General features: G+C 42.5%; 1 protein-coding gene and 1 non-coding gene across 2 annotated transcripts in view; both read right to left on the bottom strand.

Annotated features, from left to right (window-relative positions):
- LOC8039620 (glutathione hydrolase-like YwrD proenzyme) overlaps positions 1-17,806 on the bottom strand; it is a 259,339-nt gene that overhangs the window by 29,518 nt on the left and 212,015 nt on the right. Inside the window, exons 6-8 of the mRNA XM_042294763.1 lie at positions 14,212-14,386; positions 9,713-9,875; positions 1,920-2,090 (exon numbers count right to left, since the gene is read on the bottom strand). Coding sequence (XP_042150697.1) covers positions 1,920-2,090; positions 9,713-9,875; positions 14,212-14,386 — 509 coding nt within the window. The remainder of the gene's footprint in view (positions 1-1,919; positions 2,091-9,712; positions 9,876-14,211; positions 14,387-17,806) is intronic.
- Positions 3,759-3,832, bottom strand: Trnaa-ggc. The gene has a single exon. It is a non-coding gene; the product is annotated as a tRNA-Ala (tRNA).

Here is a 17,806-nt window from a genome sequence, read left to right as displayed (position 1 = left end):
GCGCGTGGTGACGGCAAGCTTCCGCCGTTCTTTTGCAACGTGTATTCTGCGCCATCGAGATTGCCGGTCTTAGAAAGCTATTAATGTGAGCTCGTTCTGGGCTTGCGCTCTAAACATCATCCTCAAATATGGAATCCAGTGAATATGCAACGTTCGAAACGCGATAGCGTTGTCCACTAACTCAAATTGAAAGGCCTCTACGTATAGTTGCCTTTGAATGCATTTGAGTGCGTTTGACTGCGTAGCGTCGAAAAACAAAAGAGAGTCCCCGGTACATATGTGCTTCGTTGGAGCGTTGAATCCAATTGAAGGAATAGCTTGGCACGCGACATAACAAGCGCGAATTTTCTGCTTCCCTGAGGCTGCACCGCAGTGAAACGCACTCAAACACAACTGTGCATAAAAGGCCCTAGTAACTCTATGAGCGAGCCATACCCCCCAGAACTGGCGCTGCCCCTGAAACTCATACCGTGCGGCACTCAAACTAGCTTCCCAGACCGCCACGGGGCGCAATTTTGATATATGTTAAATCGTTTTAAAATTAGTTTTCTACACTTTTTGACGGCAGGCCAGAAACACTAGTTTAATTTTTCTACGCTGCCGAGAAAACCAAGACCACTCCTAAGAACTTAGTGCAAAATATTTCCTTTCTGTACACCTTAATGGGGTACTCTAGCGTTTTCTTCATAGTCCTGATTTGCCTGAAAATTGGTTAAACACACCAATAAACATCGCTGAAATAGTAATCGACATATTGGGCCAAGATAACTTGTTTCGCAAATGTAGTGAATTTACAATTTTAATACTCACCGTGTTTGTTAAAGTCTCTACTATACTCGTTTTTACCTCAAGAACCGCAGTAGAAAAAAGTACGGCTTGTCGCGGAGCATTAAAAATTTTTCTCTTTAGGCTGAGAATTGAGGTATGTGTAGGTAGATTTTAGATTATATAGGTGTTATTTTATCAACACCTATATGTTTCGAAGTCATAAGCATCGCGTCTGCCTCCAAGAACCAAATCTTGCAAGAACTACTTCGCGCGGCGTATGAACATTGAGCAGAACTTTCTTTTTTTTTTAGCTGAAAACGGGCATAGCAACAACAAAAAAGTGACGTCAGAGGAAAGTAGGGGTTCACTCTTTGAAATGTAGTGTTCTCAACTGGTTAAAAGCAGCTTAAAGGTGTGAAATGGATGATTTAGAAGCTCACTCCAGCACCCGCGCAGCGGCGCGAAACTAATGCTTGGCGTAGTGTATTCTTAGAGTACCCGCACAACCTGCAAGCCTCCCTTCCCCTCACGTCGCGGCACTGAAAATTGCGGGTATATTTACTGGTGGCTTTGGCATAATATTTGCTTGCCGATTTCACAATAACTCTTCTAACTTTCCCTCTACTATATAGCATAGCGGGCGGGATAGGAGCCGGCGATTTCGAAAATATATTCAGTTGGGCTAGCTTGACAAATCACCGGACTACACATATAAAAACCTCAAGGCCCTAAATATTATCGTGTCTTCAAGTTCATTTTTCTTCTGCTTTTACTTTTACGTAGGTATACATGCCGCTGAATAGCATTTCTATGGTGTAGCTCGCTTACTCTCACTTACCTTCACCTCACAATTTCAGGCGAGGTGGATGAATTTCCAAGCCCGAAAAGAGTCATGAGATTGAATTAGTGACCTCATGAGTTTGAGGGTTTGAGTTAGTCCAAGTAAAACACTGATGATGAGTCATACGTGGATGTTCAAAAGTGAGCGAGTTTCGGGTTTTGCTTCCAGTCGTGAGTTACAACATGCGCTAATGGTAATATATGCGTAGATAACTGGGTGCGAGTTCAAGCAAGTTGAACAACATCGAAAGTTCAAAATTGGAACCGTTTAGCTATTGATACTGTGCCAGAGAGACAGTGCCACCACCTACCTGCAGAACGATTTGGGGCTGTAGATATCCTCCCATGGATCCTATATTTGCCACCCACTCGCCGGAATAACTGTCCGCAACCATCACCGGCATCAATGTGTGATAGGGCTTTTTAAGTGGGCCAATGCAGTTCGGGTGTCCTTCCACTCCCACAAAACCCATGGCTCGGTTCTGTTACGGAATTGAGATGAACCGTGAGATAGCGTTAAGGGAAGACACATGCGGGGAGAAAAATATGGTTTTATATTTTTTCTCAAGGATATTGAAACTCCGACTGATTATCAAGTTTTGTTTTTCGTTCTTCTGGTACATTCGTTCGTTTCAATGTAGCGTTTATATATTATGCTCAGGGACAGAAAAAGTTTAATGGAATAGTTGTTTCTTGTACACAAATTTAGGCACACTTAGTTGCATCAAGAGCAAGCTGCAATAGCTCATTTGGTTTTAATGAAATATAGAGGGCTAGTAACAGTGTCCAAAATATTTAAAATTTTCCAATATAAAAAAAAGAAGACACGTAAAACAATTTCCATATTAGAATCCCCTTAGAAGTGAGTTAAATTTTGCTAACCATGTAAATGATATACTGTGATTTAAAATATATAATAGCACTTTGTGTATCCGAAAGAATAACACACGCAAACTGCAAATTCTCGTAATGATCTAAAATTTCTAAGTAGTAAAGACCAGTGCCCAATCTGTGAAGACATCCCAGAGTTAAAAAAAAAAACAAAAAACAAGAAACATTTATTTGAAAGTTTAAAGGATGCATACTCCTGGAACATCGGCTGAAATTTACATAAGATATGGCCTGAATAAAGATAGATTGTGGATGAAGCATTCAGAGTTACTAAAATGTCCCACACTCTTTGTTGTAACTTTCATATATCCTCCCACTCCATGGGCCATCAATCATCAGTTTGATTATCTGCTTCGTCCACGTCAGCATTACGGTCTTCTCAAGGTCTCGGTGGGTGATTTTCGATACAGCTGACTGAATATTCTTGCTATTGAAAGTCTGGTGGTTATTGCTGTTGGCAGTTTGAATATCTCGCAGAAAGTCGGAAACCAATCACAGCTTGCAAGATGGTGGCAAAACACGTGCGAGTTTCGATCTCGTAGCTTCAATTAGCGCTTAAGTCTCCGTCTTAGGAAGCACATTTCGACGTAAACGTAGGAAGAAAAAGCTGGCTTCGGGCAATCATTTTTTTCTAAGTTTAGGTTTAGAGGCAATAAAATATTTTGCGTTTCCTAGCAGACCCCGGACACTTAGACGATTCTCACACGTAAATAATGGGGCAGATCGCACCTCTCCCAAGTAACGTTGAAGCATCGATTTCAAACATGACTGAACTTGTATTCAGTTTCGAAGAACTCAGTTGTCTTTTCCGAAACTGTTTTTGTGAGAAAAAAAAATAAATATATATATATTACTATCTTGATTTCATGTGTTCGTCGATTTCAACAGGTTCCACATCAATTATCATCTGAATTGTTTGTTTTAATCCGTATTTGCTACAGTTGCCTAGTATCGTTCTTTGTCGAAGTTTGCAAATACTTTATAATGAAGTTTTGTATATTAGTCAAGTAACTAAACTGAAATAGTTGGTATAAAATAATATTAATAAATAGGCGAGCTGGTTAACCTTACAGATTATTTTAACAGGAAACCTCAATAACACAACCAATTATACAAATATATGTATATATATATATTGGGAATGAGTGAAGATTGACAAGTGCAGCCGTAGTAATATTGTGAACGAAGAGGGGAGAAGGTGATTATTGAATTTATTGCATTAAAGTTAGGGAAAGGGAAATAGAGCTTGCGAAAAATTGGGCCAGGAGCGGGGATTGAACCCGCAACCTTCGCCTGGCCGGGGCGACGGCTTAACCGATTAGACCATCCCGGCCACTGGTTTCGGCGGACTCAATTTCTGACCAGCTCTCTGTATACTGTTTAGTTTCGAATTCGCTTAACTTGGTAGACGACAACCGTTGCTGATTTAAGGCCCGCGTTATTTCCGACATGTGGCAGTGACGTGGCACGTCAACTCAGCTTGCAAATGTCGGAACGGGCCCGTCTTCCAAGGTATCTAGGGAACCATTCCTCCCCATGGGGATAGGCTGCACCGTATATATAATGGGAATGAGTGAAGATTGACAAGTGCAGCCGTCGTAATATTGTGAACGAAGAGGAAAGAAGGTGATTATTGAATTTATTGCATTAAAGTTAGGGAAAGGGAAAGAGAGCTGTCGAAAAATCTACATGTCTATATATCTACATGTCCATATATATACATTTCTATATATCTACATGTCTGCTTGTCTGTCTATATTTCTGTCTGTCTGTCTGTCTGTCTATATGTCTATATGTCTGTCTGTCTGTCTATATGTCTGTCTGTCTGTTTGTCTGTCTGTCTATATGTCTGTCTGTCTGTCTATATGTGTCTGTCTGTCCGTCTGTATGTCTATATGTCTGCCGGTCTATATGTCTGTCTGTCTATATGTCTGTCTGTCTATATGCCTGTCTGTCTGTCTGTCTATATGTCTGTGTCTGTCTATGTGTCTGTCTGTCTATATGTCTGTCTGCCTATATGTCTGTCTATATGTCTGTCTGTCTATATATCTGTCTGTCTATATGTCTGTCCGCCTATATGTCTGTCTATATGTCTGTCTATCTGTCTGTCTGTCTGTCTGTGTGTTTGTGTGTATATATACCGGGTGTCTTTTTTAACTTAACAAAATTATTTAAAAGAAGTCGTGAAAGTTATACTACGCTGTTTGCGCAGCTGACTTATACGGCCAGGTGGAAATGGCATGTAATAATAATAATGATAATAATGCTTTATTTGAATCATGTTCCAGATCGACCACTAGGTCATAGTGTGCTGGCACATAAAATGGTAGTACTTGACTTAACACAACGTCTTCCGCTTGAAAAAAGAACAGACTAACATGCAATCAGGAATCAAAAAGATAAAAATTTAGCTCCCTTCTAAACACTGATATATCTGAAAAGATATCAACATGAGAGGACAGTTCATTACCACAAATCTGCATCCTTGCCATCGGTGACAATTTCGATTGAAAGGAAGAGTAAAATATACTAAATCTTCTAACAAGACGTGCCGGTATGTGACATTTTAACGATGCCACTAATTCACTATCTTCACGACCGTGTACAACCTTATGTAATAATAGAACGTCGCGAGCTATTCTTCTATTTAACAAGTTCTGCAACAATAAATCTTTAAGATTATATTCGCAGTCGTAGAAACATCTCCTTCCAAGGTACCTATCATAAACAATACGAATAAATCGTTTCTGCACTCTTTCAATTTGTGCCGCATAAGATGAATTCAGCGAGTTCCACACAACACTGCAAAACTCGAGTCTAACCCTAACCAAGGAGCAAAACAAGCGCACCACGCACCAATGATTTGAAAAGTCCCGCGTCAGGCGCGATATCATTCCCATCACTCTAAGACCAGAGGCAACAATTTGGCTAACATGATGTGAAAAAGAAAGGTTGCTGTCAGCATACACTCCAAGGTCACGGACTAAGGACACGTTGGATAGTAGAATTACAAAGTAGAAACGGATAAGAAATCATTTCTCGTTTTCTACACATGGTAAGTTGTTTTGTTTTATCAGGGTTGATAAGTAAAAAGTTATCAAGACACCAGTCTGAAACATGTGACACATCATTCTGTAAAAGAGCGCAGTCATCCTCAGATTGTATTCTCATGAAGAACTTAATATCATCAGCGAATAAAAGCATCTGCGCGTTCTTTACGCACATTTCAATATCGCTAATAAATACAAGAAACAGAAGCGGTTCTAAGTTTGACCCCTGCAGAACACCTGAACTGGGCACAAGAACATCTGACGAACAATTCAAGACACGTACGCGATTTTGACGTTCAGACAGATAGCTATTAAATCACTCTAGAAGCGTCGAAGATACACCATATAGTGAGAGCTTATACAATAGCAATTTATGATATACCTTGTCAAAGGCTTTAGATCAATCGAAATAAACAATATCAACTTGTCCTCGCGTAACAATTATCGGTACTGTGTAATCCAGTAGAGAACAAAGGTTCGTTTCCACAGATCGACCCTCTACAAATCCATGCTGAACAGAGGCTAATTTTTGACTGAAGTAAAAAGAAACATGGGCATGTATAATAATTTCGTAGACCTTTGAAAACGCACATAACAAAAACACAGGGCGATAGTTCTCTACCTTAGACGTGTCACCGGACTTGTGTATCGGCACTACAACTGAATTTTTCCACAAAGACGGGAAGACTCCAGTTCTCAATGAATGGTTAAAAACATGCTTTAATAAAGGGGCAAATAATGCAGCGCATCCCTTAACAACAAAACTAGGTATAGAGTCAGCCCCTACAGACCGCTTAGGCTTTACCTTTTGTATTGCCTCCAGAATGTCTTGTGTGTCAACTTGATTGACAGTCGAAGTGTCGTTACATTCAACATTATTCATAGAGGGCGCACTTATCAAAACGTCCGTAGGATAGCACTCACTAAAATAATTTCTAAAAGTGTTAGCTACTTTCTCAGGAGAAGTTACATAGACATTATTATGACGGAGAGAAATAACCCGTGTTGGCTCCTTTGTGTGCTGCCTGACAAATCTCCAAATTTTATCAGGTTCATGGAATAGGCTACTTTCTACATTATTTTCATAAGCACGTTTATCATATCGAAACAACTTTTTTACGAGCGCACGATAAATGCTGAATTTTATGTACCAGAGCTCAAGCCCAGTTCTCTTAAACAATTTATGGAAGTGCTCTTTTTTGTGCATATAATGTATTCATTCTTTCGAGAACCAAAACGGATGATTAGAGGGTCTCGATAACCGCTTAGGAATAAACAAATTAATTGCATGTTTCGTTATATCTGTCAAAGATTGAGTCGCGGAATCAATACAATGATCATCAAGAACCGTCGACCAGTTGTAGTCTCTAAGATATGTGTACAACCCCAAATAATTACCACTGCCAAAACAGTAAGTGGTGGACTTATGTCTGTGAAATGTCCTTTTCACAATATACGACAAATGGCGGGTGAAACACATCAGGTCTCACAAGAGGATCAACAACTGGAGTTATGCTGTCTATTGGGCAGTTAGAAAGACAAAGATCCAATACATGTGGATCTTTGTCTTTCCTATGCTACGGGGGCTAGTCGTAACGGTCAGTCAGGTAATTAATTAAAATTTGCTATTTAAGTTTTTAATTATTGAAAACAGACATATGGTTCCAATTAGAAACTTGGTGAGCGTCATTGAAAACCACTAAATCACTAACTTTCACAAAGACTTTGAGCGCATGAGAAGAGTAGTAGCGCACTAAAGTTACCACTCGTGGAGGGCAACGGATAGCGGTTGCGGTAAGGCGCCCGCGCGATTTTCGAGTCTCTTGTCTAGCCCCAGCCTTGCAGCTGCTCCAAGAGTCTCTAACTTTAGTATACAACTACGCTTCGCACACGCTCCAGGCACGTAGCCAGTGGAAGGCCCATGGGGGCCGCCCCCCCCCCCCCCCCCCCCCCCGAAATCTTCCATTTTGCATGGGTCCATCTCTCCCCCCTCGCCCTCATACAGCATTTTGTCATAAGTGGGCCCCCCCCCCCCGAAACAAAATCCTGGCTACGTGCCTGACACGCTCATAGTATTTCTGAAAATTACTGATTTAGTGGTTTTTGATGACGCTGAGCAAGTTTCTAATTGTAACTATATGTCTTTCATTAATAATTAAAAAGTAATTCACGAATTTTAATTAATTAGCCGAAATATCGTTACAATTAGCCCCCTATACTACGTCCCGTTGGCCGTATAACTCACCTGCACGAACCGCATAGGTGTAACTTTTGCGTTTTTTTAACCAAATCTGCTAAGTAAAAAAAAAAAAAAACACACACACACACACACCTGCATATTTAAAACTGTATATGTTTTGTACCCTTGGCTGTGTTATGGAGTGCGTGGCTTCCGCTATGTGAACGTATGGAAACTCGGTGGAGGTCGTGTGAGAGGATGGGATATAAAACATGATGTGTGAATAAAATCTATTAAGCTGCGTTTGAGACGTGTGTGTTTGTCCCTTGCCCCCTTGTAGTCCTTTGTCTCTGGTTAGAATTATGTGTAATATTTGTTATGTGTAGCTTAGAACCGGTGAAATAGAAAACCAGAAAACCAGCTAGAAAGCTAGCTAGAAAAGCTAGAAAACCAGGGAAATACAAGACAACAGGTAAAACGTAGGGAGCCTTCATGTGGGCTTTGCTAAGGTGATGCCGCCTTTTGTAGTACTGCTCGCCGACAAGCCAGCAGCCATTTTGGCTCTCGGCAATAATCCGTGGGGCTTATAACCCTCCCGGAAACAAGCACCTTACCTCACAAGTTTGGAGCAGCGCTTTGGAACCCACGGAGGGAGGATTAGCATTTCCCCCCTCGGATGGGAGGACCGACGGACACAAAGGCCACTTTCCGGCGCACGGGGAAACAATGAGAGGAACAAAATGGCGGTGGAAGAGGGTGTCGGAAGTGGAAACAGGCAGTTGGCATCACTCTATGCGAAGCGCACATTAAGGTACCCTAGTAAAACGCATATTTCTCTCAAACAAATCTTAATGTAACAGAAGATATACTTAAGGCCATCAAAATGTGATATTTTATGCCACCAAACCTTCAAGAGATTCCAACAGCCTTTAGCATTCGAACAAGAATAAAAATTCTTCACAGGTTTCCACAATTTTCTTAAACATAAATCCCTTGGACATCATAATTGCGATTGATCAACGATAGCATAGATTGAGTGGTTGACCAATCTTATATTATCGCTCACTAGAACTGCGATTACTGAAGGGTTTTGAAAGGAGACACTGACAAAGAAAAACCACAGATATAAAAGTTAAGAAACCTGAACGGAAATGGGCGTTCATTCTCCAACGTTACACAAACATCCACGAGCAATAAAATAACAAAAACGTTGGTTTTGGTTTAGCACTATTTTTCATCGCTGGCCATTTCTCCCCCCACTTCCGTGTAGTGCTACAATCCCTGGATCGCGTGTCGACGGGTGTGTTTAACGTCGTATACTGCCCACGCACCAAAATACATGTTGGCAATAAAGTAGTTTATATTATCTTGTCTATCGTGTTGGCGGTGGCTATCCAGGCGGTTGCTTGTAGACATTTCGGCCAAAAGTACTCGGGAGCGCAGCATTCGCCTTCTTCGCCGCGTCGTAACTCGCGGCTTAATGAGATTTTGCGGTTTGAAGGGGTGAAAATTGACCTGCACCAAAACGAGCGTCAACCGTATCCACCTTCGCTGCTGTGCCATCACCATGACCGCGTCAGGCAACAGATCACGACACTTCTATGATGTCATCAGGCGGAATTCGATGGGCCACTAATCACGACGGAGTAAGAACATCAGTTGAAGGCAAGTACCAGCCACAATTAAGGCCTGTCCACACATACAGCACAGCGTTAGAAGTTACCGCAAACGCCAGCATTCTCACGTTTTCTTTTTGTTGTTGTTGTTGAGAAACGCGAAGGCTTTATTTGCCATGCACCGCATTAGTTGTACCGTAAATATACAGCCCTCAAGCGCCATCGCGGCGCTGCGCCGCATGTGTGAACTGGCATTTGCCATAACCCACTAGGTCGAAAGGACACCGGAGACCACGGCGTCACTAAGGTGGCCGCTCTTTACGTTAAACAATTGGTTGCTCAAAAAAAGAACGAATGTGTAGACTCACGTGTACCGCGAAGCCGTGTTGTTCAACAATGGTACACCCAAACGTGTTGAAGTTGCTGCCGATAAAAGAGCACGCGTTACCGTGCTCGTCCACCGTGCTGAGGAACGTGGTGTGGGACTGTGGAGGGACCAAAAGATCTGCAGCCACAACCTCGTTCATTGCCCTGGAACACAAAATGTGGTGCAGAGCAAGCATTTGGAACAAGCTTTACCTCCGTATATTTTATCTCTCTCTAGATTTCACAGGTGCTCGCACTATAGAATTACAAATAACCAACAGCTTGTATAGGCCAGTGTCTCCTCAGTTCAATAGGCGCCGAAATGTTTGGTCATATGCTAACCCCATGACACAGTAGAGAAGGGGGGGGGGGGGGGGGGGGGCTGCGCTTTCTACGAGCCTCTTTGTTTAGAAACCTTCGCACATATCGTGCTGCAATAATATCAGAAATGTGCTATCACGAACCTCAGAAAAACACACAAAAACCCACCGATACCAAGAATGCTGAAAAAACAAAAAAAGATCTTGTTTGATGCGCAGTCCCTCGCTTCACAAGAGCCCGAGTTTGAGATTATCATTTCACCTTTTTTTTCCGTGGGCATTCGGATTTCGGAGACTGGTCTATACCGTATTTGCCGGAGTGATAGCCGCACTTCTCATAAACAAGGCCCTTGCGTCCACTTTCCTCCAGAACTAATATGCAACAAATTGTCGCGTTTTTCAATAAAAAAAAAAAAGGAAAGTAGAAGTGAATGCCAGGGTCGAGAGCGCGATTTTCCGTAAAAATACGACCTGAGCTGATAGCTTTCTCTTCGTGAAGGTGTTATCTTCGTCCCGTATATCATTGCACATTTTTCTCCCGATAGTGGTGAATTTCCATCCCGTGCGCCGCGGAAAGGCAGGCCCGCAGGCTTTCTTCATAACAAAGCGGCAGCTTTTACTCGAGCAAATATGGTACTCGTTTCCACTTTATGCTCTATACCGTTGCCCACGGCGATGGGATGGTGTGAATAACGTAGTGCCATAATTGCACCGTCAGGGAGCTCGTCACCTTTGTGCGTTCGCTATCGACGACTAACCAATCACCCACAGTGCATAAACAGCAATCCTACGTTCTTTTTTTTCTCTGTGCGTGGTTGGTTTAGTTGCAGATAGCTAGCCCACAAAAAGAGCAAGCGCCTTAACCACGCACATTTCGCGTAGCTTGATTAGTTTCGAGGGATTCTAGCGTCAGCTGAGGCCAGATTTTGTGTGAAAAGATAAAAGCGTAATGCTCGCACTGCTTTAAAAAGCACAGTGGGTGCCCAGTGCGCCCGGATTCTTTTGTGGTGATTTGTGCTCCGACGCTCTTATCCGTCACTGCCGGAATCTTACCGGCTTGAAAGCGTGAATAAGATGTTTGGGAATTCACAAACAATGCACTGTTATTGACTTTAAAATGACGGCACATTTGTGCCATTTTTTAGCGCCGAGTACACAAAATTCTGCAGAGGCAATTAACGCGGCTTACGTGCAGGAATGCGAAAGTATTCCTGCACGGGAAAGCAGTCTTAACTTACGTTTAGGAATGCTCTGTGTGTAGCATTATTAAAGCATTCCTACACGCAGCGTGCCGAGTTGAGCATCTAGAACATAAATGTTTATTAAGTGAATTAATGAAGTTTGGTTGTGATGTACGATGTGCTCCTTCTCCCCATCCCCCCCCCCTTCCCTCCCCCCACCCCCTAAACAAAAATGAAATGGTTCAACGTTTTTAATCTTAAATATAAACTACGCATCGTCGAACGCTAAGACTCGGCCCAAATGTAGCTATAGCGGCTCAAATCCAATGCTGAATCGTGGTTCAAAAGTTACTAGCGTTTTTTCAAATGTTCTCTATGACAAAATGGCGTACAACAAAGCATGTAAGGTAGCGAGGGTAAACGCCCACTTATTTTTTGTTAAAGCGTCCCAATTCGTAGTAAGTAGTGGAGTGCCGGAGAGCGACACTGGGTTCCTGTGAGGGCGACGGGAGCCGCTAGCAGAGGCGTTTGGTGCATGGTGTCCGGTGCTACCCGCTCTGTGAGGGCGGTTGTTTAGGGGCCGCCAGGGCTCATAAGGAGCCCGGCGAGCATAGGAGTGGTTTACGGCCAGAGTGCGGGGTGCGCCCTGTTTCGCGCGGACGTGTCAGACCGGGACTTTGTCCGTATGTTCCTGGAAGCGTTTTTCTGCCGCTTTGTTATTGCACGCAGAGACGAGTAAGTCTGGATTAGAGAGCGCTGAAAGACAGACTTCTCATTATCACCCTCCCAACCACGCTTCGGCAACAATTGCACCGATATCCTGTACTTCATTAGTTTGTACCCTTGCGTAATTGAAAGTTCTTATATTTTTGAATTCAATCTACTTTGTCCTTCACGATGTCTGAGAGGCTTCGTGGTCTGACAGCGAGATCACAGAGAGCAGAACTGCTCGACATCCCGAGGTTCTTCAACGAGAAACACTCAGCGGCGACGTATTTATTCTCAAGAATATTGAAAGAACCTTTACTGGGCCCACGAACATATGGGGCTGAAGGGCTAAAACTATCCATAGTGGGCCCCATTTCTCCATTCAATTGCGCTGAAGATCCCTTATTACTTTTTGTTAACATAGCTCTCATTAATGAGACTGGAATCTGGACCGATAGCACTACGTTTAGCGGAGACTCAGCGTTCAGCGGTCCGTACTTTATATTTGAGATACACAAAACAAAAACAAAAAAAACACTCTAGATTTTTTGTTTCACTTTTTAGAAGAGAGGGGGTTCGAAAGGGGGGGGGGGGGGGGGGGGGCGGAGACAAGCTGTGTATTGTAGGATACAGTTAACTGGAATGAGCAGTCAACGTTAATTGTCCCGATTTAGCTCCCATAGTCGCAGCGGCCTCACAAAACTACTGCTGCATTTGAAAGTGCTCACCAAAGGCGCGAACTTCGGCAGTAAAGTTCGAAGTTACCCTGCCCGATAAAATATAAGAGAGTGCTAATGCCGTGTTGCCCCTACCCTTGGCACGCAGCGCACATAACTACGCCGGGAATGCAAAGGAAGTTGTTCAATAAAACGCTAGTTGAAAGGCAAGTTTGTCTCGGCAAGTGTGTTGGTAACTCCGTTACAAATTAGAAAAAGAAAAATCACAGAGGAACAAAAGGAAGCATCACATGGTTTCCCATGTGATGCTCAACTTCTTTTTTTCTTTTTTTACAACTGAACTAACTTTCGCTGAACGCTAATTCTACACCCAAAAGTTGCACGAGCGGTCCGAAACGGATGCCAAACTTTCACCGCTAACCTATATGTTACAAAAAATTATGTGATTTTCTTTTTTTTTTTATTGAAAAAGTATGGCGTCCGACCCAGCTTTCGAATACTTGGAGCTCGTTGGCGTCAGTTACCGGAAACCGGCAAAAATGGGCCCTACTTTTCAGAAATTTATTTATAACTGAGACTACGATTTGTTCTGAAGGCTTGGAAACTGGTTCCCAACGCTAGCTCTACATATGTTGGAAAATTAGTGTTCGGAGATACGTAGTTTATTTTTCTGGCGAACAAGAACACCGTAACGTTTAAGAACATCCTGTATGTTCTCACAACCGCCTTCGTTTATTACCCGCCTTTTGTCTCGCTAATTTTACACAAAACACTTTATGGCGAACATCTTTCAATTTTCCCTTCTGTTGGCGCTGATTTTAATGCTCGATTCCCTGCGTGACCTATACGGAAGCCAGCTCGGGGGAGATCTGCGTGAGCGTTCGGACGGGTCACGTGTTCAAAGAGTGAGGACGGGAGTCTCGAGCCGAGCTGCAAAAGAGGTAACGTAGAAGATATACCACTGCGGCCTTGTGAAGGGATCCATCGAGAAAGTTAAGCCTGGTTCTTCGGCCAACGTAAATAATTTATGCATCACAGAAACCTGGAACTACGTGAGAACGTGTTGCTAGGGGTGGAGATAAAACGCGAAAGAGTGAGCCCATGAGGTCACCTGGACCAAATTATACCAAATCAAAACAACATTCGTGTATGAACCGACGTCCACCTAAGAGTAATATCCATCGAAACTAAATATAAGATTAAAAGCGGCTGTAGCGCTTAATGCAGTTAAAAAAAGGTATGCAGTAAGAAAGTTGGAGTTGCTTTATTACTTGCTAACATTTTTTTTTCTGCTAAAATAGATGATACCGATATCAGAAACCCCATATTAAGGTTTGATGAATAAGAGTCTAAGTAGTACGCGTAGACTCATAAATTAATTTGGCTTTTGTCTTGTATGGTTTGCTTCAGGTAACGTCACGCGCTCACACATTCTGATTTCATCACTATCGCAAGAGTCACATTTTCAGGAAATTCCAGCTTTCCGCAACGCGTAGTTTATTTACGCGGATCAAAGAAAAAGGTTCGATATTCTTGATCGATCTCTCTGGAAGATGATGCCCCGAGTCAGAATATCTCTGAAACCGTGTCCCTAGGTGATAATGACAGCAGGTACCGCGTCTTGTCTATGAGAGCACGACGGTCCTCAGCGTGCTTTTTGCAGGTCATCTGATCCACCGACGTCAGGCTGCTAGGATGTGGGCTGGACAGGCAGCTTAGCCCGTCGGCGATAGCGAGCCTCAATGCTTCCATCAGCAGGTGGAAATATTCGCCAGAGGTTTTGTCATAGCCTGAAAATGTATGAAGAGTTCGAGTTTTAAATCGGCATGCGCTCATCTGTGTGCTTGACACTTTTTTAATGTTTAGGCACACAAAGAAATTGTGCACCTTCATGAGTGAGCGAAGTCGTTTTACGGGGCTATTGGGGAGGAGATGCAACACCCCATGGCACAACAACACAATTTACTTTGTTAGGATATTAAGGTCTTAACGTGATAGCTTTAAAAAGACACTTTGCAGAGATTTGTAGGTGAGACTTTGCAGGCATTTCGTCCTCGAAGGTCTTAGTCGTCGCCCGCGCGAAGAATGGAAAAACTATTTGTCTCTCCTTTCTTTCGACGAGGAGAGGAAAGTCGGGACTTCCGATCGGCCGCGCAGCGCGAAGAGAGCAAAGGGGGTGGTCCTGGCGTCCCGCCAAGAATGGCGCGACGAAGGGAGACTCTTCATGTCGTCTGCTTGAAAGACTTGTTTCCAAACATTACTCGGGTTATGCAAAATCCAACTTTGGCAGTGTCCAGTTGCTGCACGTAATGTTGGATGGTTTTAGGAACTTCTACCGCGCTGACCCACTTGCTCCACGGGTCACCGGTGGTGGGCGTCAATGGCAACCACGGCGCCAACTACGACGGCTTACCACGTGGCACCTCCGTCGTCAGGTGCGTGCCGGCACCATTTGTCCCCCATTACGCGACCGCTCTAGAGCTATCACTTTCGTTTCTAAGCACATTTTTGGTGAAATATATGACGTTTTAATGTAGATATTCGACTAAAAAATTGCAGCAATAAAGATGATGTTGCTTTATTTCCTGCTGACAATTTGTTCATAGTTTCATTTTTTTTTTGCGGTCAAATTATTTATTAAACATAAAAATATGGTTCAAATTAGAAACTTGATAAGCACCGTAAAACCCACACAATGATCAAATTTTAGAAAAATGTGAAAAGCGTCAAGATGTTCAACTGTATTACTTCCACATTATTCATTTTAATGGCGATAGCGGTTAGTATAGACCTCACAGTGAAACTGCATAGTCGTCCTTCGTAAAAACTCCCAAGACGTCATCAATAGCATTAAGAAGAACGCTGGGAATATAGGTCTATCCTCCACACGAGCTACATTGTTCGCATAAAAGTTCGAATAAACAACCAGAATAAAGCGTTGAAGAACACGCCTGCAAGACGCCAATGGTTTTAGGCGTTTTCTTTAGAACAGTTACTGCTGCAGATCTCCTTGATGCTTGGATAATTTGGCAATAGATCCACTACACCACTGCTCCCAGCAGCTGCCCCCATAGCTGAGTTTTAAGGAAAAGCTGCCAGGGCGTGCAGCAGCGTCTCACAGCGAGCGCTACTTTAGCACACCGCAATACTAACGTCGTATTCAAGCTGGCTGTTAAGCCGCGTCTTCAAAGCAGTTCCGAACGCACTTGTTCAAAGATACAAGACGATTTCACGTCCGTTTGTCGATGAGAACGAGTGGATTTGCTTCGGGGTTATGATTCGAACACCGGCATGAATGCATCTTAACACGGACACGTCTGCTGGTATGCGGCATCTCTAGTCGAGATTCAGCGTTTTTGCCCGCTTGGGGTCTGTCGGGGCGCCACTAACTATAACATCATGTGGAAGCATGGTCTTCTAACTGGTATTGGCCGAGGAGGCTTGTCGTAGAGGTACGGACGAGGCCCGGGTGCGGGGCTGAGAGGAAACCAAAGTAGCGTAAAGGCCCTTGGGATCGAACGCAGAAACAATGGCGCCACAATAATAGTGAATTAGGCCAACGCCAAGATGGTGTCGCTTACGCGACATTGTAAGTGCCCCTGGAGTTCTGTAGGTTTAGTCGTCAGCTTGGTTGTCAGCGGACTGGTGGTTATTAATTATTCGGTGCCTCACGTACTACTTTTTTGAGGCAAAATTATTTTATAACTTTACAAAGTTTTCAGCTTCGAGATGTAATCCCTCAAGCTAGAATATGTTAATTTTTTTTATGCATCCCTAGAAATTCGTGCCATAGTATGCTTGCGCTATCTGTTAGAGGGAACACGCACTGTCACTAGGATCATCGCCCTCGGGTAATCTTGCGATACACTGCAACCGATGCGATTCTGGCCCAAAGCTTCAGGAAACTGTTATACTTAGCAGGAATCGTAACAAAATGGCTAGGGAAAATTTGGAGGCGTCTCTCATAAGGAAGTGCGACGGCGGCACGTGCATCGGCGCCCCATCGATAGCATTGTACAATTCGGAGGTGGCGTATATGCAGTCCTTTGTTAGCTCAAGCTAGAAAGATTATATTAAGATTATTGGACAATGAGTTTACATGACGTGGATGGTTGTTGACAAGGATATTTGTTTCTTCTTTGGTTGAAATCAGATTAAACTTCAGTTGCAAGTGCGCTCTACTGTGTGTGTCTTTACTGGTTCTCGTTTTTTAGCGCTTTTAATGCTGAAATCTCTCAGAGGGTTAAGGTAGCACTTCCATAAAAGCCCATGTATTTAAAATAGAAATATAGCCATAACATCGAAAGGTTATGCTAGAAATATTTTGCCATGCGACTACCCCCTTTATCACATCCTGCTATTCTTGTACCGAAATTTCAAGATGATGACGTGAAAACTGTAATTTCTTCAGTCGAATAAACTTATTTATGTACTTCCACTACGCATAGTATCCAAGTTAATCGAAATGTACAGTTTAATCTTAGGTATAAAAATATTGTTATGATTGTATAAACTAAATGGCCACCCTCAACAATATTATGGCGAATTCTGTAGTGTCTAAGTTCTGTTATACATATGTAGAAAAATATATTCGGATGCACTTCACGCAAAATTCTGAGAAATAGCGAAGTTGAAACGAGCACAATTTAAAAATACTACAAAGTTAAAGATTTGCAATACGACTGCAGTAAACAAAACAAAAATCGATGATGTGTTGGGTGCCGCTTTTTTTTTTTTTTTTTAGTTTACTTTCTTAAAGTTCCGGTAACCAATTTGAAAATTAAGGTGGATTCGTTCTCGCTTAGACGTTTATGATCACATCCAAGATTCTGCTACTGACATCAACAAACTAGCAAAAAGATCTGTTTTATATTACGATAACCGAAAATTATAAAAAAAAAGTTTAAAAATATTTTGCCAAAATATTAATGTCATGTGATTAAAACAAAGTGATTTTTATTGTAATGTTGAAAATGACTGCATGGCTGTGAGTACCCAATTTATGAGAGCATGATTGTTCTTGTGAACTAAACGCACGCATGTCAAACGTAATATTAAATATTGTTTTAAATGTTTGCATTGAATTGCTTATTTTAATTTCCCGGCACGTGATCAGCAAAAGAAACAAAAATTCGGTAGAAATGCATATTGAAATATCTGACTTCATATCACATTGTTCGAAGAGGGTGGAAGCCCAAGATTTTGAAATA

The sequence above is a fragment of the Ixodes scapularis genome, unplaced genomic scaffold, assembly GCF_016920785.2.
Source record: "Ixodes scapularis isolate PalLabHiFi unplaced genomic scaffold, ASM1692078v2 PGA_scaffold6__148_contigs__length_123643588, whole genome shotgun sequence".
Taxonomy (NCBI): domain Eukaryota; kingdom Metazoa; phylum Arthropoda; class Arachnida; order Ixodida; family Ixodidae; genus Ixodes; species Ixodes scapularis.
This window is presented reverse-complemented; position numbering and strand designations above follow the sequence as displayed.